The sequence below is a fragment of the Callithrix jacchus genome, chromosome 11 (assembly GCF_049354715.1).
Source record: "Callithrix jacchus isolate 240 chromosome 11, calJac240_pri, whole genome shotgun sequence".
Lineage (NCBI taxonomy): Eukaryota > Metazoa > Chordata > Mammalia > Primates > Cebidae > Callithrix > Callithrix jacchus.
Window position 1 is genome coordinate 5,092,826 of NC_133512.1, and position 25,014 is coordinate 5,117,839.

Consider the following 25,014-nt stretch of genomic DNA (forward strand, 5'->3'; position numbering starts at 1 on the left):
TAATATTATTATGTAAGCTTTTTTCTAATGGCTAACACGGACAGCGGTTCACAAACAGCAAGAGGCAACTTCTGTGCTCCCAGAGGCTGAACTGAATTTTTTAAAAGGCAGGTAAACTTTCAGTCTTTCTGACCTGTGGTCTGTTTAGAGACCCGTGTTTTACACTTGGTAGAATCCGTACTGTCAAATGGCCCATTGATAATATCAACTCAAAACGTTCCCACTGTTTAGGAATAAAAGCGTCCACACACAAATACACACAGTATAAATACTGAAATACAGAGATGCGTTCTTTCGCTTATTTTTTCTGAACATTCTAGAAAACCATGACGCTCAATCACACACCTAGCGTGTTTTGAAACGGGATTTAAGTCTTTGGACTGGACCTCTGTAGGACCGGCAGCCGGTCTATTATCATCTTTTTCACGAGATTCCACAGCACGTTCTTACTGATAATAAGCGACGAAAGGAAAAGGAGCCGATTTCTCTCTTCCCTCCGTAGGTTTTCCGCGAGCGCCTCCAGCGCGCCCCGCAGGGCTCTGGGCGCAGGGTGGACTCCCGAGGCGCGCGCCCAAGCCCGCGGCTGCCATCACCTGGGCCCGAGACCACCCGACCCCGGTCCGCTCCGCACCCCCGCCGCGACCAGCCCTTCCCGCACTCACCCGTCACGCGAATGGACTCCAGCATCGTCCCGCCGAGGCCCGGGGCGGCGGGCTCCGCTGGCGCAGGGGCAAGGACCGCACGGGGGCCGGGCCGGGCGGCCTCTAGCCTCTGACCCGGGCCTCAGTGGCGGGGCGCGGCGGGAGGCGGCTCTCCGCTACCTGGAGCAGGATAAGGAGAGTAAGGGCAGACGAAGACGTGCGGACACCGACAGCGAGCAGCGCTTCCACCAGCCCGCAGCAGCTGGAAGGTACACACGGCGGCCCCACGGTGCCCAGCCGCGCTGAGAACCTGCCACCGTGACGTGGCCGCTCCCCCGGTTGCTAGGAAACTGCCCCAGGGGTCCCCGCGCGCTGCGCTTCACCGAACCTGCGTGCCGCTGGGGGCGCTCGTGCGACGAAGGCCGGCGGGCTGCGAGAGAGCAGGAGGAACTACAACTCCCGGCGTGCACAGCGCGGGTCCGTACCTCCGGGACTTGTGACTGTGCCCGCTAGCGGCTGGGGTCTCCGACCCATTGGATAACGCAGGTTGAGTGATGTTTCAGAGACGTTTGTTCACGTTCAAGGGGGACTTAACTCCGTGGTGCGCTGTGACACTGGGCCCTAGCTGCAAGTAGCAAAGCCATTCTCCGCGTTCAGCTTACGAGGTGCAAGGAGGCTAAAACACCTTTCGGGTGAGCTAAGTAAGAGTGAAAGTACTTGGCAGTATTCCAGCATACTATCCTGAATACCGAAATCAACATTTTAGCTTGTGATTCTGCAATGTTATTTTCAGTTAGTTATTTTCAGTTAGTTACTCATTTTCACTTTAGCAAATACGAAAATGTAGTCTTTTACAATGACCGTGGGAGGCGGGCCGCGGTGGCTCATGCCTGTAATCCCCGCACTTTGGGAGGCCAAGGCCGGTGGATCGCTTGAGCCCAGGAGTTGGAGACCAGCCTGGACAACATGGTGAAAAGCCTTCTCTACTAAAAATACAAAAAATTAGCAAATCGTGGTGGCGCACTTCTCTAGTCCCAGCTACTTTGGAGTCTGAGGCGGGAGGATTGCTTGAGTTTGGGAGGTGACAATACAGTGAGCCATGATGGCACCACTGCACTCCAGCCTGGGTGACAAAGTCAGAGGAAAAAAAAAAAAAAAGGCAGTGGGAGCGGGAAATGTAGACTAAACCATTCAACAAACATTTTTTGAGACCCTAATGTGTGCAAGGTTCTGAGTCAGGCTTTGAGGACATCAAGGGAAATGAAATAAGCCTAGCGGAACTTACAGTCTAGGAGGAGCTCATGAGATAGTGCTGGCAACTATCAGTCTTCAAACAGTTTCACTTTCTCTTCATTCTCAAGGCTGAGGTAGGACATGGAAATAATTGCGATGTGTTTTCAAACTCAGGAAAGTTGAATATCAGAACCGTCAAACTCTGAGAATGACAGACAACCTGTGAGAAACTGTCTTTTTTGTCACTTAGGAGAGAACAGTGGAACTGTAACTATATCACAAATACTGGATAACCTCACTTCATATTCCTCAAACCCTGTGAATACTGTCTTCAAAATACATCCAGAATCTAGCCACTAGCTACCACTCTGGTTCAAGCCACAACCATCACTTGTCTGGATTACGGTGGAGTCTTCTAGACAATCTCCCTATTCCCACCTACTCTCTTTCATACTGTTCTCAAAACTCAGTGACCAGAGCGAACCTGTGAAAAAATCAGATCATGTCACTCTGTTCAAAACCTCAGGGTTCCTTCCCTGTGAAGTCCTTTATGACCTAGCCTCCTGTCGCCTCTTTGATCTCATCTCCAACTACTTCCTCCCCCATGGACACACTGGCCTCTTTGATATTCCTCAATTCCAGGCACGATTTCACCCCAAGACCTTTGCAACTTGCAATTCTCCCTGCATAGAATGTTCCTACCCAGATAGCCACTGGACTAGCTCCCTTCCTTCCTTCAGGACTTAATCCAAATGTCACCTCTTTGTGAGCCCTTCCCTGGCCACTCTATTTAAATTTCTACTCTATATTTCCTATAGCCCTTCTCTGCTTTATTTTTTTTTACTTAGCCTTAACATTATATAATTTATATTTTATAGATTTATCATGACTATTGTCTGTCTCCATTCCTAGAATAAAATTTCCACAAGTGTAGTGATTTTTGTTTGTTCACTGCTATATTCCCACATTAAGAAGAGTGGCTGGCACATAGTAGGCACTCAGTGAATATTTTTGAATTAATGAACAAGTAGACAATAGAAAGTGTGTGCATTTTCAATGATAACTAAAATAATATAGAATTATATCAAATGGACCAGCAGATGAAGAACAAATCTGCTTTGGGTTAAAACACTTGCTATAGGCTGGCGTAGTGGCTCACGCCTGTAATCCCAGCACATTAGGAGGCAGAGGCAGGTGGATCACTTGAGATCAGGAGTTCAAAACCAGCTTGGTGAAACCCTGCTTTTAATAAAAATACAAAAAATAGCTAGGCATTGTGGCTTATGCCTGTAGTCCCAGCTACTCGGGAGGCTGAGTCAGGAGAATCACTTGAACCCAGGAGGCAGAGGTTGCAGTGAGCCGAGATGGCACCACTGCACTCCAGCCAGTCGAAATGGGTAACAGAGCAAAACACTGTCAAAAAAAAACAAAAAAAAAACACTTGCTATAGTAACGAGCAACCAATCTGCTGCATTTGTAAGAGTGGTAATTCTTACAACATATGTCCTAAGGAAAAAGGCTCTAAATGAACCATGCTATTGGCTTCTTTATATACCCAGAATTCTGAAAGCTGTTCTCCAAGTTTGCTATAAATGCATCTATTACCTCTACAATTGTCTAGTTTTTAAAGTCACTGTCACCGCAGTTTGAGAGCTATTTCTCAAAAAAGAAAGCCTCCTAAAAGATGTTACCGAGTCACATGTTCAGTGTCTGTGCAGTTTACTCCGAATGCTTTTACTAAAGTATATTTAGTCACATTGTCCATTTTCATTATATTTCAAGAAACCAAGATATACATTACTTCCTCATTCCACAGGTATCTATTTAAATAGAACACACTGAGCCTGCTGTTTTTAGAGTACATAACAAAACATGATACCTATCCTCAAGGAACGTCCTGAGTAGTAGGGAAGATTTTCTATAATATACATATATGTGTGTATATATATATAGGTACATGTATACATACATATAAACATTAAAAAATGTGTATTCTAGGCCGGGCGCAGTGGCTCACGCCTATAATCCCAGCACTTTGGGACGCTGAGTCAGGTGGATCACGAAGTCAACAGATCGAGACCATCCTGTCAACAAGGTGAAACCCCGTCTCTACTAAAAATACAAAAATTAGCTGGGCATGGTGGCGCGTGCCTGTAGTCCCAGCTACTGGGGAGGCTGAGGCAGGGGAATTGCCTGAACCCAGGAGGCGGAGGTTGCGGTGAGCCGAGATCGCGCCATTGCACTCCAGCCTGGGTAACAAGAGCGAAACTCCGTCTTAAAAAAAAAAAAAATGTGTATTCTAATTTCAATATTTTATTAAACTTAAGAATTCCAAAAATAAGCACATTTGATGCCTCTGTGGTTAGCCTACCTTGAATATGATTTCATTCTTTTATAATTATTTTTATGTTCACCCTACCAATATTTTCCTGTGGATCATTTTGATTCTAAATATCTTTAATGATAAGTACCATATAAAGGTATTTATCAATGTAATCAAAATAGTTTTAAAAATTTCTCTGTGTATCATTGAAGCATTCTTGCTAACAAATTCATGAATACAAAGAGTTATCTAATTTCTTACAAATCTTGTACTGTTATCAGCTCCTTTTACTATTTCTAGCTATGCAGTTATTCATCCTCATCAAGCTTTGTGCATCTGCTTTGTTAATTACTGATTCGTGCTATGCCTGCTTAGTGTTTCCATTGGGTTCAGCGTCTGCAGCTGTCCAGTTGGCTGCTTTTGAGTCGGCATTGTTTTTATATATCAACAAGAACAATGAACAATCTCATCTTTCTGAGAAATTTTCCTTTATACCTGTTTCTACATTAACCATTAATATTGAGATAAGATGATCGACTTGATTATGTTACTGCTCCATTTTTAGAGCACTGATTTCAAGATCAAGTTAGGAATTTATTAAAACTGCTTTTATTTATAGATTTATATATTTATTTTGAGATGGAGTTTCGCTCTTCTTTTTGCACGGGCTGGAGTGCAATGGCGTGACCCTGGCTCACCGCAACTTCCACCTCCAGGGTTCAAGTCATTCTCCTGCCTCAGCTTCCTGAGTAGCTGGGATTACAGATGTGTGCCACCACACCCAGCTAATTTTGTATTTTTAGTAGAGACAGGGTTTCACCATGTTGGTTAGGCTGGTCTTGAACTCCTGACCTCAGGTGATCTGCCTGCCTCGGCCTCACAAAATGCTAGGATTATAGGCATAACCCACCACCCCGGCCATTAAAACTGCTTTTAATAATTCATGTTTACCTTTAAGGATGCCCTTTACCCTTTTAAAGTTTTACTGGCCAGGCGCGGTGGCTCAAGCCTGTAATCCCAGCACTTTGGGAGGCCGAGGCGGGTGGATCATGAGGTCAAGAGATTGAGACCATCCTGGTCAACATGGTGAAACCCCGTCTCTACTAAAAATACAAAAAAAATTAGCTGGGCATGGTGGCGCGTGCCTGTAATCCCAGCTACTCAGGAGGCTGAGGCAGGAGAATTGCCTGAACCCAAGCCTGGGTAACAAAAGCCTAACTCCGTCTCAAAAAAAAAAAAAAAAACAAAAGTAAGTTAAATCATCTGATTAATAAAAGAAGATCATTTTCTTTTTAGAAGAAAAAGATCAACATCCTCCTTGTTAAAGACTCAGGAGAGGTTTGATCATTCGCCTTGATAGGGGACAGATGCTAGTAAAGACCAAAAAAGAAGAGAGAGGCGCTAAAGTCTGGACAAGGCTTCAGAAAGAGTTGCTACTGGGAGAAAACTACACTGTTTCACTTGTTTATTTTTTTTCAGAGACGGGGTCTCATTCTGTTGCCCAGGCTGGAGTGTAGTGGGTGACCATAACTCCTAGGCTCAGGCAGTCCTCCCACCCTGGCCTCCCAAGTACCTGGCACAGCAGGCACTTCTTGTAGAGATGGGATCTTGCTCTGTTGCCCAGGCTGGTCTCAAATTCCTGGCCTCAAGCAATCCAATCCCCTGTGTCCCTCTGTACCTCTCAAAGTACTGGGATTACAGTTGTCGGCCACCACATCCAGCTATAATACTTCACTTTCAATAGCAGAAATTCCTTTTTTTGAGAGCACATCATGCTTGCAACTGAAAAAAATGTTTAATTTCTTAAAAAGAGGTTTTTATCTTATTAACTAAGAAAATGAATTAGAACATTATATTTACTTATTTGTAAGTTTCAGTTGAGAGCTTAAAAAATGGGGAGGGAAGCTTCTGCAGCCTTCCATTATAAAAGAACAGAGGAACTCTAGTTGCAATACCTCAGATTCTGATAAGCATTACCAGAAGCCTCAGGGAAAACTGTAAACAATATTTCTCCATTCATAAAAGAAGAGAGAGAGAGAAAAAAGAAATCTAGGAATAGTTGGTAGAATTGGTTTTTCTTTGGCTTTACAAAAGCTTCAGCAAAGTTTGAATGCTTTCAGGACATCCATGTCAAGAGAATGGAATGTTTTGCAGCATATCCATATTCAGGAGAATGAAAAGCATTAAGTGGAAGCCAAATAAAAGAATGCTTTGTGAAACGCCTCTGCCTTTTTACCTCAGTGAAAATAGTCAGAACAGCCCAAAAACCCTGGGAAGTACTGTGATTTTAAGTATGTGTAAGTGATATTTTTGATGTTTGTTGGAAATGATTAAGGAAGGAGGGATGTTTTCTAATCAGCCAAAAACAGACTGCTCTTACTTATACTTTGGAGAAACCAAGATGTACATTAACTAACTCCTTCCACAGATATTTAAGTTCCTATTATATATAAGGTCAAGGGATGATGAAAAAGATATGAAACCTACCTTCAAATAACTTACTGATGGTATATACATACATATGTAAACATGATGGCTGGGTGCGGTGGCTCACATCTGTAATCCCAACACTTTGGGAGGCTACGGTGGGTGAATCACCTGAGGACAGGGGTTCGAGACCAGCCTGGTCAACATGGTAAAACCCTGTCTCTACTAAAAATACAAAATTAGCCGGGCATGGTGGTGCATGCCTGTAATCCCAGCTACTCGGGAGGCTGAGGCAGGAGGATCGCTTGAACCCTGTGGGCAGAGATTGCAGTGAACCCAAATGGTGCTACTGCACTCCAGCCTGGGCAATAGAGCAAGACTTCATCTCAAAAAAAAAAAAAAAAAAAGCAATAAAAATGATGTACATGCATCCATCAGTCCTTTAGCTGGGTTAAGTAAAGGAGAGTCCCAGACCTCATGGAACTTATGATATACTGGAAGAGGAAACAACAACCAACTTAACAAATGATATAATTTCAGATACAGATAGGTGCTACAAAGCACGGCAAATCAGGAAAATAAGCTAGATGATAGGTAACTTGGAGTGATCAGAAAAGGCCTCTGAAAAAGGACCTTTGAGCTGAGACTTGAAGAATAAGAGTCAGAATTTCCAGAAGACGAGCGTTCTAGGCAAAGGGAATTGCAAAGCCAAAAGCCCTGAGATGAGAATGAATTGGCATGATCCTGAACCATGTCAAAGTCAGTGTGGCTGAAGTCTAGTAAACTGGGGAAAGCGAGCAGGAGAAGAGAGGCAGGCAGTGGCTAGGAAAGGGGGTTTCGACTTTATTTTTTATTCTTTTTAAATTGTTTGTAGAGATGGGGTCTTACTATGTTGCCTGGGCTGGTCCAGGATTCCTGGCCTCAAGCAGTCCTCCCACTTCCACCTCCCAAAGTGTCAGGATTACAGGCGTTAGCTACCACACCTAGCCTAGTTTGGATATTATTCCAAGTACAATCATAAGTCACTGGAGGATTTGAGGATTTTAGATATATATATATATATATATATATATATATTTTTTTTTTTTTTTTTTTTTTTAGACACGGTCTCACTCTGTCACCCAGGCTGAGTGTGGTGGTGAGATCACAGCTTACTGCAGCCTCCACCTCCTGGGCTGAAATGATCCTCCCTCCTCAGACCCTGAGGTAGCTGGGACTACAAGCGTGAGCCACCACACACGGCTAATTTTTTTTTTTTTTAATAGAGATAAGGTCTCACTATATTGCCCGGCTGGTTTTGAACTCCTGGACTCAAGTGATGCTCCTGCCTCGGCCTCCCAAAGTGCTGGGATTACAGTCATGAACTCCTGCACCTGGCCCACTGGAGGATTTTAAACAGGGGAGTGACATGATGTGATTTATGTTTTTAAAAGCTTGCACTGGCATCTCTGAGGACAATAAATAAGAATTTGAGAGTAGATGCATGGAGACCAAGTAAGGGGCTCTTGGAGTGGGCTAAGTGAGAGAGTGGTGATGACTCTGAGTGGAAGGGGAGCTGAGGAGGGGAGGAGAAGAAGACTCGGGATCTACGTTTTGGAGGTAGAGTTGATCAGCAGGTTAGTGTGGAATGGAGTAGAAAGAGTGGAAGGAGGAATTAAACATGACTCCTAGGATTTTGGCTTGAGTGACTGGGTGGATAGTTGAAATGGAGAAGACTGGAGAACAGGTTTCCTGGGGAAATTCTACTTTGGATGTGTCATGTTTAATATGCCAGTTGATATCTAAGCCAAGATTGTTTTTTGAGAGAGGCTCTTGCTCTGTCACATAGGTTGGAGGGCAATGGCTCAAACATGGCTCAGCTTCCTGCCTCAGCTTCCTCTGTAGCTGGGGCCATAGGCACATCAAGCACACCAGGCTAAGTTTTTGGTATTTTGTAGAGATGGGGGTCTCACTTTGTTGCCCAGGCTGGTCTCAAACTCCTCTGCTCAAGCAATCCTTCCATCTTTGCCTCCCTAAGTACTGGGATTATAGGTGTGAGCCACAGTGCCTGGTCCCCTAAGTCAAGATTTCAAATAGGCAGTTGGATTTAAGAAGTCAGAGCTCAGGGAAGAGACCAGGCTAGATAAATACATTTAGGAGCCATTACTGCATGGATGGAATTTTTTTTTTTCCCCCGAGACGGAGTTTCGCTCTTGTTACCCAGGCTGGAGAGCAATGGCGCGATCTCGGCTCACCACAACCTCCGCCTCCTGGGTTCAGGCAATTCTCCTGCCTCAGCCTCCTGAGTAGCTGGGATTACAGGCACGTGCCACCATGCCCAGCTAATTTTTTCTGTTTTTAGTAGAGACGGGGTTTCACCATGTTGACCAGGATGGTCTCGATCTCTTGACCTCGTGATCCACCCACCTCTGCCTCCCAAAGTGCAGGGATTACAGGCGTGAGCCACGGCGCCTGGCCCCGGATGGGATTTTTAAGACAGTGGGGTACATAGGCAGACAAGAGCATTCTGGGAAGAATTTAGAGTTCTCAGTCATTTGGTTATGGGGCAGAGGAAGAAGAACCAGCAAGGTTTTATCTTTCCATCTATCTATCTATCTACATCTACATACGGAGAAAGTAACATATACTATGTAACTATAACTATGCATGTGTGTGTCTGTGTATGTATATACATATACCTATATACATATATATGATTTTTGTTCTGAACTGTTTTAAGAGTAGCTTATAGACATGATATCCTTTTCCCCCTAAACACTTCAGAGCATGTATGTATATATGTAAATACATATGTGTATATATACAGTCATGCGTCACTTAATAATGGGGATATGTTCTGAGAAAAATGCATCACGAGGTGATTTCATCATGGTGGGAACATCACAGAGCGTACTCACACAAACCTAGATGGTATAGCCCAGGCTACAAACCTGTATAGTATGTTACTATACTGAATACTGGAGGTAATTGTAACACAATGGTAAGTACACACACACACACACACACACACACACACACAGAGACAGGGTGGGGGTTGGGGGGGGAGGGAGAGAGAGAGAGAGAGAGAGAGAGAGAGAGAGAGAGAGAGAGAGAATATGAAGACAGTGTAGTAAAATGTTGCTATACTGGGACTCTGGATGATTCCTGGAATCCAAAACTCTGTTCCACTTTTGCTCTCTCTCTCTATGTGTGTACCTGTAAACCTGTCACAACTTTTCTGTCAGTCTGAAATAATGTCAAAATAAAGTGGTGCAAACTGAGTACTACAGTGGAAGATGACCTCAGTCTGGACTAGGTCAGAAATCTTGTAAGACATAATATTCAGCCGGGTTTGTATTTAGAAATTCAAAGGTGACGGGCAGGACATTTTGCTAGTGGGAGTAGCACGAGAATGCCATGGAGGTGACAAACAGCTGGGTTTGTTCAGGGAATGAATAGCAAGCGATTCTCTGATTCAAATGGATTCTGATTCAAAACATTAACAGTCCAGTGGGATAAATTTGAAGTGGAATTGGCTCAATTTCTTGTCTTTTTCTGGCATTGTTGAGCAAGCCAGGAAGACAGGAAAAAGAGAAGTGTAGAGATGAGCAAGTTAAGTACAGCAAGAAGGACAAGAGACCAAGGAGAATGGTATGAAAACAGTTTCTCCGGAGGTTGGGCTGGGGAGGAGCAAGCGAGGTTTAAAGGAGGATGGGCCGTGTTTGGGAAGAGACGCAGGAGAGGCCAATGACAGGCTCTGGAAATCTTAGACTAGTCACAGTCTTGCTTCCTCGTCTAATATTTTAAGGAGCTGGATTAGGTGATCTGTAAATTCCCTGACAGCGACAGCTCTAAGGTTTTGTTTTGTTTTGAGATGAAGTCTCACTGAGTAGCCTAGGCTGGAGTGCAGTGGCGCCATCTCAGCTCACTGCAACCTCTGCCTCCTGGGTTCAAGTGATTCCCCTGCCTCAGCCTCCTGGGTACCTGGGATTACAGCTGTGCCCCACTGCACCCAGCTAATTTTATGTATTTTTAGTAGAGACAGGGTTTCACCAGGTTGGCAAGGCTGGTGGTTTTGTTTTCTTTTGTTTTAAAGTCCCTTTCTCTTGGCCTCCTTTTAAAAATAGATTGAGCACTTATGAGGCACGTGGCCTCATGGAAAACGTTATGGTAGGCGGTCAGGGTTAACACCTGGGTATGGTTATAAAGCCGATGCTATAATGTTTTCAATTTGGGCCCAAAGCTGAAACAGGAGAGCGAACTGAAGGTTAGGACTGAAAGGGAGAGGGGAGGGGACTTTCAGGGTTAGGAGGAGTGAGCAGCAGTGAAGAAGAGATAAGGAGGCGAGATTGGAATCAGGAGACCGGGTTTGGGGTTTGAAATCTTGGAGCTGGAGCATTTCCAAGTGCTGATTGGACTCCATGTGTGGTCATACATGTGGGTGGATGAGAAGGGAGGAGGGGGTCAGTACTGCTGGAAGGTTTGAGGAATGGTGAGGTCAGAGTATAGGAAGGAGGCTAGGTGTGGTGGCTCATGCCCGTAATCCTGTCACTTTGGGAGGCCGATGCAGGCAGATTATCTGAAGTCAGGAGTTTGCCACCTCTATGGCAATCTCATGCTACTCCCACTAGCAAAATGTCCTGGCCAACATGGTAAAACCCTGTCTCTACTAAAATACAAAAAATTAACCTGGCATGGTGGTGGACACCTGTAATCCCAGCTACTTGGAAGGCTGAGGCAGGGGAATTGCTTGAACCTGGGAGGCAGAGGTTGCAGTGAGCTGAGACAGTGACACTGCACTCCAGCCTGGGCAGCAGAGAAGACTCCATCTCAAAACGATAAAAATTTAAAAAAAAAGGAAGGAGATTGTGGTCTGGGAGAGTGCATGAGCAAACAGCAAACATTTCTTAAGGGCCTATTCAGTGCCAGGCATGAATGGGACTGAGGAAGACTGGGGAGGTGTCAGACTGTGAGAAGCAGGAAAGAGGAGAGTGAAAGTAGATGTCTGAACCCCAACATTTGGAAGGATTAATGAAAGAATAGGTGAACCCTGGATCTGGAAATAGCATGTGAGGAGAACTTTTTGAAGTGTTTAGAAAATCAATAAGCTCATGACAGACATCAGTGGAGTGCAATGAACCTGTTATATTCTCTTGTATCAAATTTAAAATTTGTGGCCGGGCATGGTGGTTCATGCCTGTAATCCCAGCCCTTTGGGAGGCCAAGGTGGGTGGATCACCTGAGGTCAGGAGTTCAAGACCAGCCTGGCCAAGATGGTGAAACCCCGTCCAAAAAAAAAAAAAAAATACAAAAATTAGCTGGGCATAGTGGCGGGCACCTGTAATCCCAGCTACTTGGGAGGCTGAGGCAGGAGAATCATGGGAGGCAGAGATTATAGTGAGCAGAGATTGCATCACTGCACTGGGTGACAGAGCAAGACTCTCTCTCAAAAAAACAAACAAAAAGATTTGTAAAATGTCTATTTGCATGGGAGAAAAATTTAAGATGTTATATTTGATGTTCAATAAGGGGACTTCGATATTCAGGAAACACTGGCTGCTGTTATTTATGTAATATTTAAGAGTGCCTTCTATGGTAACAATAAAAAAATAACTAAGAAATCTAGGTATGGAAAAGTTATCAATATAAAAACTATAGTGTGAGAAGTACATAAAGTAATTCTTCCTCTTCATGGAAAGATTTACTGTAGTCCTTTATATATGAATTCCCTTAATATCCTCATTAACCATGTGAGGAAACAAAAGAGATTACAGTTGTATGCATTTTGAGATTAGTCTGTTGAATAAAGGAGTTACGCCTGTAGCTGCACTGGTTTTGGAAACAATATAATACGTGGAGAAAGCAGCATACGTTTATACTCACTCTGGAATCTGAAACATCATCAATTAAATGAGAAAAAAAATCTCTGTGACACTCTATCATTAATAGTAGAGATTAGTACCATTAATCATTAATCATTAACAGTAGAGAGTAGTAACAAGTAAAACACCCTTTTCAGTAACATATTGATAATGTCCTTCTATGGTTCTTGTCACTTCGTTATAAGAAATGTGTAAAAGAAGTGGCCCTTTAGCCAGGTAACCTGAAGTAGAGAACTTGAGTTTAGTTCTTCTCGCCACTGCCTTATGATTACGTCTTGGCCTTTTCTCTCCCTGTAAAAATAAAAAGATTTGTGTTATTGTATTACTTTGTGAATCAAATGAGAATGTGTGTGACTGTATTTTAAGAACATTTTTTGTAAATATGCAGCATTTGGATGGGTCCTTGTTGCAGTCCATGCTTTAAAACGTTTGTGTTTTTCAGCCCTTTTATCAGCGATTTTATCTGCAAAAGACATGATTATTATTTCCTTTGTTTAAAAGAGCAGTTTTTAGAAAGAGCAAATACTCATTTTCCAGGGCTACCTTTAATCTCTAGTTATTTCTACTTCAGACTCTTGTTTCTATTCTTAAAAATGTAATACGTTGTGGTCTTTATTTACATAACTTGGGAAGTTTAGTGTTTTATTTGAATAAGTAGGGAAGACACTTTTGATGACTTAGGCCAATCCCTTAGCCTCTTTGCATCTCAGTCTCCCCATCTCTAAAACAGAAAAAAGAGTTATTCTTATATTCATTTATTTAACAAGTATTTACTGCACTCATGTGCCAGAAAAAGCTGGGTTACGGCTATAAACAAGTCCCTGCCCTGCCATAGCTTACACTCCAGCAGGAAGGCCTGGCTAATAAACATAAATACATAACCAAAGTAATGTCAGACAGTGGTGAATGTGATGAGTGGAAAGTGATTCGTGGGCAGAGATGAGGCGGGTGTGCACCTGATCAAAGAAGTCCTCTTTCAGGAAGCAGCACGTGCAAGCTTAGGCCCAAATAATGAGGATCAGACTTACTAAATCTAGAGGAGCAGTGCCCAAGCAGTGGGAAGTCCTTGAGGCAGGAAGGAACTTGGCATTTTTTATGACCAGAAGAAAGGCCTGAAGCTGGAGACTAGTGTAAAAAAAAAAAAGGAAGAGTACGGTGACGTTAGGAGCATATGAGGCTGTTCGGAGAGGCAGGTAGGGTCCAGATCATGCATGGCCTTGGAGGTATGATAAGGATATTATTGGATATCATTTTAATTGCAATGAAAGAAAGAGAGCAGCTCCAAACAAGGAATTGGCACTGTAAAATTTACATTTTAAAAATATCCCTCTCTATAAATAAATTACTAAAACTAATAAGATCAGCACCAACAAAGATACATAGGAACACATTTAACAAACAAAAGTTTACAGATCTTTATGTAAGTATGTTATAGACATTTTTAGAAGGTATAATGAACACACACCATGCTCATAAATGGGTAGGATTGGTGTCACAAAGATATAAATTCTCTCCAAATTATGTGATAAATTCAGTGAAATTTGAATTAAAAATCTTAAGAGGATTTTCTTTCTTTCCTTTTTGGAGCTTGAGAATCTGACCCTAAAATTCACGTGGAAGAACAAGGAGGCAAAACAAACCAAGTCGAATTGGAATTTGCCCTACTAGATATCAACATTTATAATTAAGATAGTGTGATCTTGGGAGACGAATAGAGAGACAGACCAGTAGAACAGAATAAAGCCTGACATAGACCTAAGTGTACATAAAAAGTTGAGGCTGAACATGATGGCTTACACCTGTAATACCAGCACCTTGGAAGGCCAAGGTGGGAAGATTACTTGAGGCCAGGCGTTGGAGACCAGCCTGGGAAACATAGTGAGATTCTGTCTGTACAAAAAATTTTAAAAATTAGTGTGGTGTGGTGGCATGCACCTGTTTGTCCCAGTTACTTGGAAGGCTGAAGTGGAAAGATTTCTTGAGGCCAGGAATTTGAGGCTGCAGTGAGCTATGATGGGGCAACTGCACTCCAGCCTGGGTGACAGAGGAAACCCTATCTCAAAAAAATAAAATAAAATAAAGAAAGAGCAGTTGGGTACACACAGTGGCTCATGCCTGTAATTCCAGCACTTTGGGAGGCCGAGGTGGGTGGATCACTTGTGGCCAGAGGTTCAAGACCAGCCTGGCCAACATGGCAAAACCCTGTATCTACTAAAAATACAAAAATTAGCTGGGCATGGTGGCATATGCCTGTAGTCCTAGCTACTTGGGAGGCTGAGGCAGAAGAATCACTTGAACCTGGGAGGCGAAGGTTGCAGTGAGCTGAGATCACGCTACTGCACTCCAGCCTTGGCAAGAGAGCGACACCCTATCTTGGTGGGGGGAAAAAGGTTAATAAATTATAAAAGTGGCATTATAGGTCAATGAGAGAAAGGATGGATGATTTCATAACTGCTGTTAAGACAACTGGTTATTCATAGAAAAGCAAGATCAATCCAGATAAAGACCAAAGCATGAAGAGCCGTACTCTAAAATATTTAGAAGAAAGTACAGGAGAACATCTTTATAATCTCAGGGTATGTCTTAAGGCAAAAAACAAACTCTAAAGGAAGATATATATGGTATATGTATGTGTGTGTGTGTGTGTGTGTGTATGTGTGTATATGTGTGTGTGTATATATATGTAACTGTTATATATGTGTACATGTTATGTACACACATACACACATATGTGTGTTATATGTATGTGTCATATACATGTATACACATATGTGTGTTATATGTATATGACACATACATATATAACATGCATATATCACATACACATATGTATATTATATGTTATATATGATAAATATATATCATTTATATGTATATATAACATATGTTATATATGTACATATAGATGTAACTAATGTTTAATGTAACTGTTATCTATATGTATACATAACATACACACATATATATAACATTAGTTATATACATTATATATAAACAGTTATATGTATGTTATATACACACACACACATAACATTAGTTACATTAAACACTTCTGTACATGTGAAACATCATAAAGTAAAAAGACAAGCCACAAACCAAAAAATTGGCAAACCAAAAACCAACAAAGTTTATTTTCCTGGAAAATAGTAAACAACCAACAAAACCCCTATGAATCATTAAGAAAAGGGCAAATAATTGCACAGAAAAATGGGCAAAGGATATAAAGTTGAAAATCACAGAAGAGGAAAACTGAAAGTCCGCTAACTATGAAATCACGTTCCCCTTCGCTAGCGATAAGAGAAAGGCACTCAAAGAAGAATGATGAAATTTAAAACGCATCTATATATTGGGGAGGAACTAGAGCAGCAGCCAGGGGCATATACCACTGACTGGAGTATCAACCGTGATGACCATTTTGAAGAGCAGTTTATTTTTAATATCTGGTAATAATATTGAAATAAGCTACTAATTCCTAGGATATTACTCTAGAGGAAGTTTTGCAAGTGCATGTAAAGGATAGTCATGGCATCATGGGATCTTTGGAATGAAAAACTGGAATTAAGCTAAATGTCCATTAACAGGATAATGTGTGCATAAATTACAAGTATATTCATATAATAGAAGTCAGCAGTGAACATGAATGAAATGCAGCTATAGTTATTAGTGAGGATAAATCTCATAAAGGTATTTTTGGGCTAAAAACGTTGCAGAAAAACTTGTATACTGAAAATAAAATTTATATAAAATACTAGATATTGTTATGGATATATACGCAGATGTGATAAAAGTATACATATTTCTGTGGGAATGATACACATCAAATCTAGAGAGTCTGACCCTGGAAGAGTGGGAAGATGGGAGGGACACACGGGAGACTTTGATTACATGTGGGATGTTTTCTATATTTTTTAAGCTAGGTGGCTGGTACATGGTTATGTTTTATTATTCACAACTTTGTTGTATTTCATAACTTTTTTTGTTTTTTAATTATTTGGTTCTTTTTTATATAACAATTTTTAAAAAGATAAAAATCATTCTAGCTTAGAAATTGAAGAATGAACTACCAGGGGTTAAGAATGAAAGGAGGTATGGTAGAAGACAACTGCAGTACCCTAGGGGAGTAGACTTGAATATCTACCATAGTTTCTGGCACATAGTAGGAGTTTCAGTCTTAGAAGCTATTTACTTGTGAGTTGCCATTGTTGCTACATCATCATCAAGGTAAAGACCAAAGACATAGTGGGATCATGAGGAAAGATACACTAAATATTGTGAGTAGCTTTCTTATGCTAGGTGCTTTACCTCTTTCAGTCTTAATTAGAATCCAGTTGAGGCAGTTACAAAGAAAAGAAAGCTAATTGAAGTGATAGCTAGAGGCACAACGGCTACATAAATTTCTAATGACTCATTTTCCAACACTGTTTAAAACACGTCTTCACATGGAGACACGCCCCAAATACATACACCTCTTTCCCGTTGCACTTGAAAAAAATTCAAGCATCTTTTTCCCTTTGTTCATAAGTAGCACATGCTGAGTTAAATATTAATAATTCCATATACTACACATTTGGACAGTGCCTTATTACCTACTACAGAATACTTTTGGATCATGTCTCTCCATTTTTCATCTGCCCCTCCTAACAACTCTGAGCAAATCTGGGCAGATGATTATTCCCCTTATACAGATGAGTAAACTAAAATACAAAGAGGCTAAATCAGAGGTTATTGGCCTGGTGTCCATGAACTTCACAAAATCCTGTTAAATAGTTTACTATTAAACTGTCATTTTTCTAGGTAGAGGGTCAGTTTTAATCTATTTTCAAAGGAGTCTGTGACTTCCTCCAAAAGTTAAAAAAAAAATCCCATGGGTTAACCGATTTGGCTAACCTGGAAGAGCCCTGACCCCAAGCAATATTTCCCTTGCCTCTTGCCCTGATTTCGGTTACTTATAATCTATCATACAAAAATTCAAATAAAAATATTAGTAAATGCTTTTTGTAATGTTGACTGACTGCTAGATGGACATGTTATTAAACATATTGAAACCCCTTAGTTGGGAGGAATAGCTATGTTTTGTTCAGCTAATGGGCAGTCACTCTTCTCAGAAGAACAAATCAAGAATTGTCATTTTTATCTGCACAGACTTGTCATAGAAGAAATGAATCGGATACAGAAATTATGTAACCTATCTTACAATTTGGGGTACTCTACAAAGAATAAGCAGGGGACACAGCTTCAGTTAGGGATGGAAAACGGATCATGAGCTGAGAAGGGGATTTTCGTTTCCCTTGGACCAGTTCCATTAACGTTTTCAAGCGTCCGTTCTCTCAGCTGTAAAAGGAAGGACTGAACTAGATCGAGGGCTTGTCAGAATTCCTCCCGCTCTGACACTGTACACAGTTGGAGTTTGAAATAAAAAATTGTTCATAAACCCTTCACAGTCTGTTAATTTCAGCTTTATTTCATTGGCCCAGATTGTCGGGGACCCACCGGGGTGGCCTTTCCTGAGGGCCAGGCCTGCAGTCTTCCTTCTGGGGACTAGGAGTTGGGTGTGACCGGGAAGAGCTAACCGGCCAGCAGCACCTGAAACCCAAGGGCTCTTAATCCTTTTTTTTCTTTTTTGAGGCAGGATCTCACTGTGCCGCCCAGGCTGGAGTGCAGTAGTGAGATCACAGCTCACTGCAGCCTTGACCTCCTGGGCTCAAGCGATCCTCCAGCTTCAGCCTCCCCAGATGCTGGGATTACAGGGATGCGCCACTACCCCGGCCTTAATATTTAGGAATGAAGGATGGCGGGAACGCCCCAGCGCGGTTGGTGCGAAGCAAACGCCTTAAACGGAGAGGAATGTGTGGGTGTTAGGGGCGGAGCCGGGAACCCGAGGCGGTTGGAGAGCCGGGAGCGCCCCGCTGCCCGCCAGCACCCAGCGGCCACGGCTGGGAGGGGGCCGGGAAACAGGTGGGGCCGCCCCTGGGAACCCGCAGGCCCGGCGCGGCCACGTGACCGAGCGCAGGGGCGGGGACAGGGCGCTTCCGCTCCGTCCAGCGCGCATGCTCGCGGCTCGGCGCTGAAATTCAAATTTGAACGGCTGCAGAGGCCGAGTCTGACCCTGGAAGCCGAGGGCGAGAGGACGGCGGGTTGTGGGAGAGCTCCCCCGCCTCCGACTCCTGCTTTTTCCCAGGAGCTACACTGAGCCGAGACTCACCTTTCTCTTCCTGAATTTGAACAACCGTTTCCGTGGTCTCGTAGTCCGACGCCTGGGGCGATGGATCCGTTTACTGAGGTGAGAGCGTCGGCCGGTGCAGCCAGCCATGACCCACCGCGCTGTGCCCCAACCTTCCCTCCTCTGTCAACCTCTAGGAGAAGCCCCGGCGGGCGCAGGGCCCGCGTGCGCGCATGCGCGGTGTGTGCGGGCGGGGGTCGGGTGGGGTCGGGTGGGGAAGCCGAGCGGGGCCCGCGGCTGCAGCCGGCCGTAGTTAGCGGGCTCGTCTGCGATTTCGTTCCGGTCCTACAGATACAACCCAGGGAGGCGGGCTTCCAGTCTGACCTCAAAGGCGGTAGTGAGAGGTCTTTCAGCCCCCGTTTCTACCACGTCCCTGTGCAGTCGCGGCCCAGCGAGAGCGAGGCGCGGGCCGGCGAAACGGGTCCCGCTGGAAGCCGCTGGAATGTCCTGCAGGGCGGAGTCCGGGGCCGGTGACTCCGTGCGGCCGCCGCGGGGAAAGGCCGTGGGATGTGTGATTAGCGGAGTTGACGCGGCTCGCAGAGGAGCTGCTAATGAAATGACAGCAAAACGTTAAAATAAGCAGGTGCTGGAGACCACTGCGTTCGTTCATAAATAGTCGGTCGTTCCTTGAAATCCCATTCGCTAACTAGCCAGGAAGTTCACACCCGGGACTGACATTGCAATTGGAAGGAAACAGACCAGAACTGTCAGCTCACGATTTTGGAGGAAAGAAATTAACCTTTCGGTGTCGATGGGGCCAGTCATTACAGTACTTATTTCATCTTTTGTTCCTTTGAGTTAGGATATGGATTCCGTCGTTATTGTGTCGATTTCTCAGGCTTTAGCTTTTGTGGAGACTGTAGGTTGTCACATTCGGGAGCGTCTCGTTGCCAGTTGTCCACTCCCTTTCATTCCAGGATGGTTCCTGTTTCTTGAGGCTGTTGTGCAATTCTTCGAATGTTGCAAAGTGGACCAAAAACTGTGTTTACACTGATTCGAAAACTTAAATGCTGTGTAGAGTAGTAATTTCCGGGAGATGTAATTAAAATTCCATAAGTTAGGCCGGGCGCCGTGGCTCACACCTGTAATCCCAGCATTTTGGGAGGCCGAGGCGGGTGGATCATTTGAGGTCAGGACTTTGAGACTGGTCTGGCCAACACGGTGAAACCCCGTCTCTACTAAAAATACAAAAAATTAGCTGGGCACGGTGGCGCACGCCTGTAGTCCCTGCCATTCGGGAGGCTGAGGCAGGAGAATTGCTTGAACCCAGAAGGCGGAGGTTGCGGTGAGCTGAGATCGCGCCATTGCACTCCAGCCTGGGTAACAAGAGCAAAACTCTGTCTCAAAAATAAAGAGAAAAAAAAAAAAAATCCGTAAGTTATGTGTAAGATAGTAATTGCAGGTTTCAGCAATCAGTTTACTTGTATTCAAACATGACAATATGTTTTTCTGTTTAAAATTCTTAATCATCTTGGGGAAAATACATCAATTTTTTTCCACCTTCCTTAAAGGTTCTAATAGAAAAATCGAGAGCATATTATTGTATTAGCCTTAAAATAGGGCTGGTCCTGCACCAAATATCTTTCACTTACACTGTGGTTGAAAACGGTTTATTTATTTTATCTAACCTAGAATAGGATTCCTTAAAACATTAGCCATATGTGTCCTCCTAAGTAGCTGACTGGAACAAAGCATTTTTAAGCTGGCTGAAAATTGCATTTCATTTTACCTAAAAATGTAATTCTGAAGGTAGTACAAATCTCAACGGAAAGCAACTTTGCCTGTTTAGATCGTTTTAAAATGTGCTCAGAACTATGTTTGGTTTATATTATGAAAAGTTAGATCACTTGCAGTTGGAATAAGCAGCTTAGACATCTTTTCCTTAATAGGTAATGAGTGAACTACTTGAATTGATTCCAACTCTTGAGTGCTTAATTATAGCATTCCTAGCATCTGTATGCTGAAGTGAACTACTGGTTCAGGTGTCTGTGAAGGACTGAAAGTCAGTATAAAATGACTTTCTCAACCAGTGTTCCCTCTCAGAACCATGGTGCATAAAAACATTGAGAGACTGTTTTATTTTCTCAGTTATCCCAAGGATAATTCAATGCCATCCTACAAACATAGGAAATAAGCCAGTCCATTACATTAACGCCAGGGCATTAGGGCTTAATTTTTTTTGGTAACTCCAGTTGAGAAAGGTTACAATCATGGTAAACTCTAATTTTCTCAAACAAGACTGTTCTGCATTGGCCTTCCTCCCTGCTGTCGCTGATAATATTCCGGCACGCTTTCTTTTTTTATTTTTTCAGACGGAGTCTTGCTCTGTTGCCCATGCTGGAGTGCAGTGGTGTGATCTCAGCTCACTGCAACCTCTTTCCTGGTTCAAACAATTCTTCCTGCCTCAGCCTCCCAAGTAGCTGGGATTACAGGTGCCTGCCACCAGGCCTGGCTAATATTTGAATTTTTAGTAGAGACGAGGTTTTGCCATGTTGGCCAGGCTGGTCTCGAACTCTTGACCTTAGGTGATCTGTGTTCTGGCACTCTTTCTATTTCTGCTTCATCTGCCTGGCAAACTGATTTGACCTCCACTTGTCCAATTTTGATCTCCCTTTAGAAGAGAGATCACTTTTCATGATGCTCATCACAATTGTATTTACCTGATGAATGCATTTACCTGTTGCACCTATTTCCTGCCAGAATATGAGCTTCATGAAGGCAGGGACTATTTTCTTTTCTATTCTGAGATATTTTCTCTAACATCAAGCGATCCAATTACATTTTGCTGAATTACATAGAAGAGAACTCTTAGGTGCCAGTTAGTTTACAAGCAAGTAAACACAACTGTAAGAGGGCATTTTAGTTTGTTCTTTTTTTACTGAAGATTTCAAAACACACAAGAATAGAATAACCCTTTGTGCATCTACCACACAGCTTTTGCAGTTATTAACATGTGGCCATACTATTTCACTATATCCCCCTTTCACCCATCCCACTGAATTATTTTGAAGCAAATCCTAGGCGTCATATAATTTCATAAACACTTCAGTATTTATCACTAAATGTTAATAACTTTATTTTTTTATTTTTTTTATTTTTTTGAAATGGAGTCTTACTCTGTTGCCCAGGCTGGAGTGCAGTGGAACAATCTTGTCACATTGCAACCTCCGCCTCCCGTATTCAAGTGATTCTCCTTCATCAGCCTCCTGAGTAGCTAGGATTACAAGCGTGCACCACCACTCCCGACTAATGCTAATGACTTTTCTAAAAACACAAATATGATGCCATTATCACACCTAAAAAGGTAAAAACTCCCTTCATATCAAATCCTCTGTCAATGTTCAGACTTCCCCAGGCGTTTCACATTTTAGCTGTTTGTTTAAATCAGGATATAGACAGGGTCCCCTGGGGAATGGCTTTAATATTCTTTATGGATTACTCAGAAATGAAAAAAATGAATCCATCTCTTACTGATTCATGAACTAACAAGCAGTCCAGACATCTACTATGATCAGCTGACAGCATTAAAGTTTTATTGGCTGGGTGTGGTGGCTCACCCCGGTGGGAGGCTGAGACGGGCAGATCACCTGAGAACAGGAGTTTGAAACTAGCCTGGCCAACATGGTGAAACCTTGTCTCTACTAAAAATACAAAAATTAGCCAGGCGTGGTGCTGGGCACCTGTAATCCCAGCTACTTGTGAGGCTGAGGCAGGAGAATTGCTTGAACCTGGGAGCTGGAAGTTGCATTGAGTCGAGATTGTGCCACTGCACGGCCAGCCTGAGCAACAGAGCAAGACCCCGTCTCAAACAAACAAAAGTTCTGTTAAAAGTGTGAAGCTAGTTAGTTCTGACAATAAGTTCTTAAAAAGAGTAACTGGATTTAGTCAACAGATAGTTTATAGCAAAATGGTTGAGAGCCCAGACTTGGGAGGCTGGTTCAAACCCTGTCTGTCACTTCTTAGTGCCACTGACTGGGCGTGGTGGCTGACACCTGTAATCCCAGCACTTTGGGAGGCTGAGGCGGGTGGATCACCTGAGGTCAGGAGTTTGAGACGAGCCTGGCCAACATGGTGAAACCTCGTCTCTACTAAAAACACAAAAATTAGCCGGGCATGGTGGTAGGCACCTGTAATCCCAGCTACTTGGGAGGCTGAGGCAAGAGAATCGCTTGAACCTAAGAAGTGGAGGTTACAGTGAGCCGAGATTGTGCCATTGCACTCCAGCCTGGGTGACAGAGTGAGACTCTGTCTCAAAAAAAAAAAAATAAAAAAAAAACTAAGATCTTAAGACTGATAAAACAGGCTCCTTAGCAATAAGATACCAAAATCCAACCCGACTGGAGTATAGCGTCACATGACAGAGAGTAGGCCTTGTATTTTACTCCAAAATATATTTCTTTGACATATTTTGAAATATGTCAAAGCTGTCTCGTGTGGAGGAAATCTACATTCTGTAGAGAATCCCCTTCCCTTTCCAGGTCTTTTCCTGATCCAAGAGAGAATTAATTAACTAAGAGTCTGGCATCTTTCTAGGTCTGATGGGAGACATTTACCATCTATTCTCTCTGAAGCCTGCTGCCTTGGTCTCCTCATCCCTTATCTTAACCCTGACACATCTTTCTCTTGATCCCAGGTCTTTAGATAATATGTTAACCCTTTCAACCAATTGCTAATCAGAAAATCCTTGAATCCCCCTATGAAAGCCCTTTCTTCCAGGTTCCACATTCTCTGTCCAAACCTAGGTATACCTTACATGTATTGATTGATGTCTGCCTGTAACTTCTGTCCCCCTAAAATGTGTAAAACCAAGCTGTAACCCAACTACCTTGGGCACATGTTCTCAGGACCTCCTGGGGCTGTGTCATGGGCCTTGGTCAATCTTAATTTGGCTCAGAATAAACTTTAAATATTTTAGAGTTTTCATCAACAAAACCATAAACTCACTACTCATAAGACCAGAGTGTGACGCTCTGCTCACAGTCCAAGGATACTGCCAAACACCCCGAGGGAGGTGTAGCAAGCCAGAACTTTCTTTATAAAACCTTAAAAGAGAAAAAGCTGTAATCAAAATACTTAGCAGAAACAGCTTTTATTGTAGACACTTTAAATCCCTTCTGTCTGCAGGCCGCATGTAAATAAGTAAGCAAACAAACACACCACTGCCATTTTTAGTGGAGTTTCTCTTATTTTCCAGAATTAAATGAAAGTCTCTGGGCAAGAGCTGCTAGAGCATATTGAAAATCATAAGCTAATTTATACTGAGTCTACTCTGTTTAAGACGGCAAGGAAATTAGTAATCGCTCCTAGAAAAACTGGTCAGGAATGACTTTGGGATGCATGGGGCAAAAGTTGTGCGGGGGCTCTAAGCTTCAGTCATCTGAGAGGCGTTCATGTGGGGTGTCTTACTTCTTGAATATGTTATTTTTTTTTAATGCCTACACTGTTTGAGAAAGGTGTGATTTTTCAAGCAATATGCCTTGTATTTAAAAGAGTGTTAAAATTCCTGATACACTTTTATAAGGAAGGGCAGAGCTACTTACATTTATTGAACTATTGAGTTTATATATTTCAGATACACAATTTCTTTTAAATTAATAATCTTTGGTGTTTAAAGCTTTACTTCAGAGATTAGGAAACATTTTTGCTTATGTATTTAATTTTTTTAAAATCTGGGGGTTTTTGAATCTAAGCAATAGAACATTCATGTATGTTTGAATGACAAAACCACATTCTTCTGTTGTGACCTACTGCTCATGGTAACTGAAACTGTACTGACTCACAACGTTCTAACTGACCAGAATGGAATGTGGGCATGTCCATGAATGAACATAATTAGGCTAGTGTTATATCTGGGAAGTGATAGATACAGCAATTGAAAAATCACAAATTTCTTCATTTAGAAAGGAGACCTTCCTTCCTTCCTCCCTTCCTGTCTTTCTTCCTTCTTCTTTCTTTCTTCTCCTAATTAGCTGGGACTACAGGTGTGCGCCACCCCATTCAACTAATTTTTGTATTTTTAGTGGAGACAGGGTTTCACCATGTTGGCCAAGCTTCAAGTGATCCACCTGCCTTGCCTCCCAAAGTGCTGGGATTACAGGCATGAGCCACTGTGCCCAGCAGAGACTTTTCTACAAAGGGTGACAACCTACAGCGTGGCCGTCGTGACAGATGGGGCAACATATTTAATAGCTTTGGGCAGAGACTGGAAACAGGCACTTTAAGAGAGGAGAAGGTGGAACAGGGTTTTATGGCTAAAGAGTTGGCCAAGTATTCATATTCAACAGGTTATAGGCAGAGCCATGAGTATTT

General features: G+C 42.8%; 2 protein-coding genes across 16 annotated transcripts in view; one reads left to right on the top strand and one right to left on the bottom strand.

Moving 5' to 3' along the window:
- Positions 1-18,880, bottom strand: part of MATCAP2 (microtubule associated tyrosine carboxypeptidase 2) — a 61,841-nt gene extending 42,961 nt beyond the window's left edge. For 4 of the 8 annotated variants that reach the window (XM_035253175.3, XM_035253174.3, XM_078342211.1 and 1 more), the window contains exon 1: positions 663-993. Coding sequence is in view for 3 of the 8 variants with exons in the window: in XM_035253174.3 (XP_035109065.1) it covers positions 663-687 (25 nt within the window). In the remaining 5 variants the exon portion in view is untranslated. Of the gene's footprint in view, positions 1-662; positions 994-12,706; positions 12,777-17,975; positions 18,113-18,687 lie in introns of those variants that run through there. The other 4 variants (XM_078342210.1, XM_002751333.6, XM_078342213.1 and 1 more) reach the window with 3 other exon arrangements.
- Positions 1,056-25,014, top strand: part of ANLN (anillin, actin binding protein) — a 78,087-nt gene continuing 54,128 nt past the window's right edge. For 4 of the 8 annotated variants that reach the window (XM_035253165.3, XM_009002042.5, XM_035253168.3 and 1 more), the window contains exon 1: positions 18,549-18,765. In XM_035253165.3, coding sequence (XP_035109056.2) covers positions 18,748-18,765 — 18 coding nt within the window. In that variant the 5' untranslated portion in view covers positions 18,549-18,747. Of the gene's footprint in view, positions 1,334-18,548; positions 18,766-18,919; positions 19,289-25,014 lie in introns of those variants that run through there. The other 4 variants (XM_035253167.3, XM_078342209.1, XM_078342206.1 and 1 more) reach the window with 2 other exon arrangements.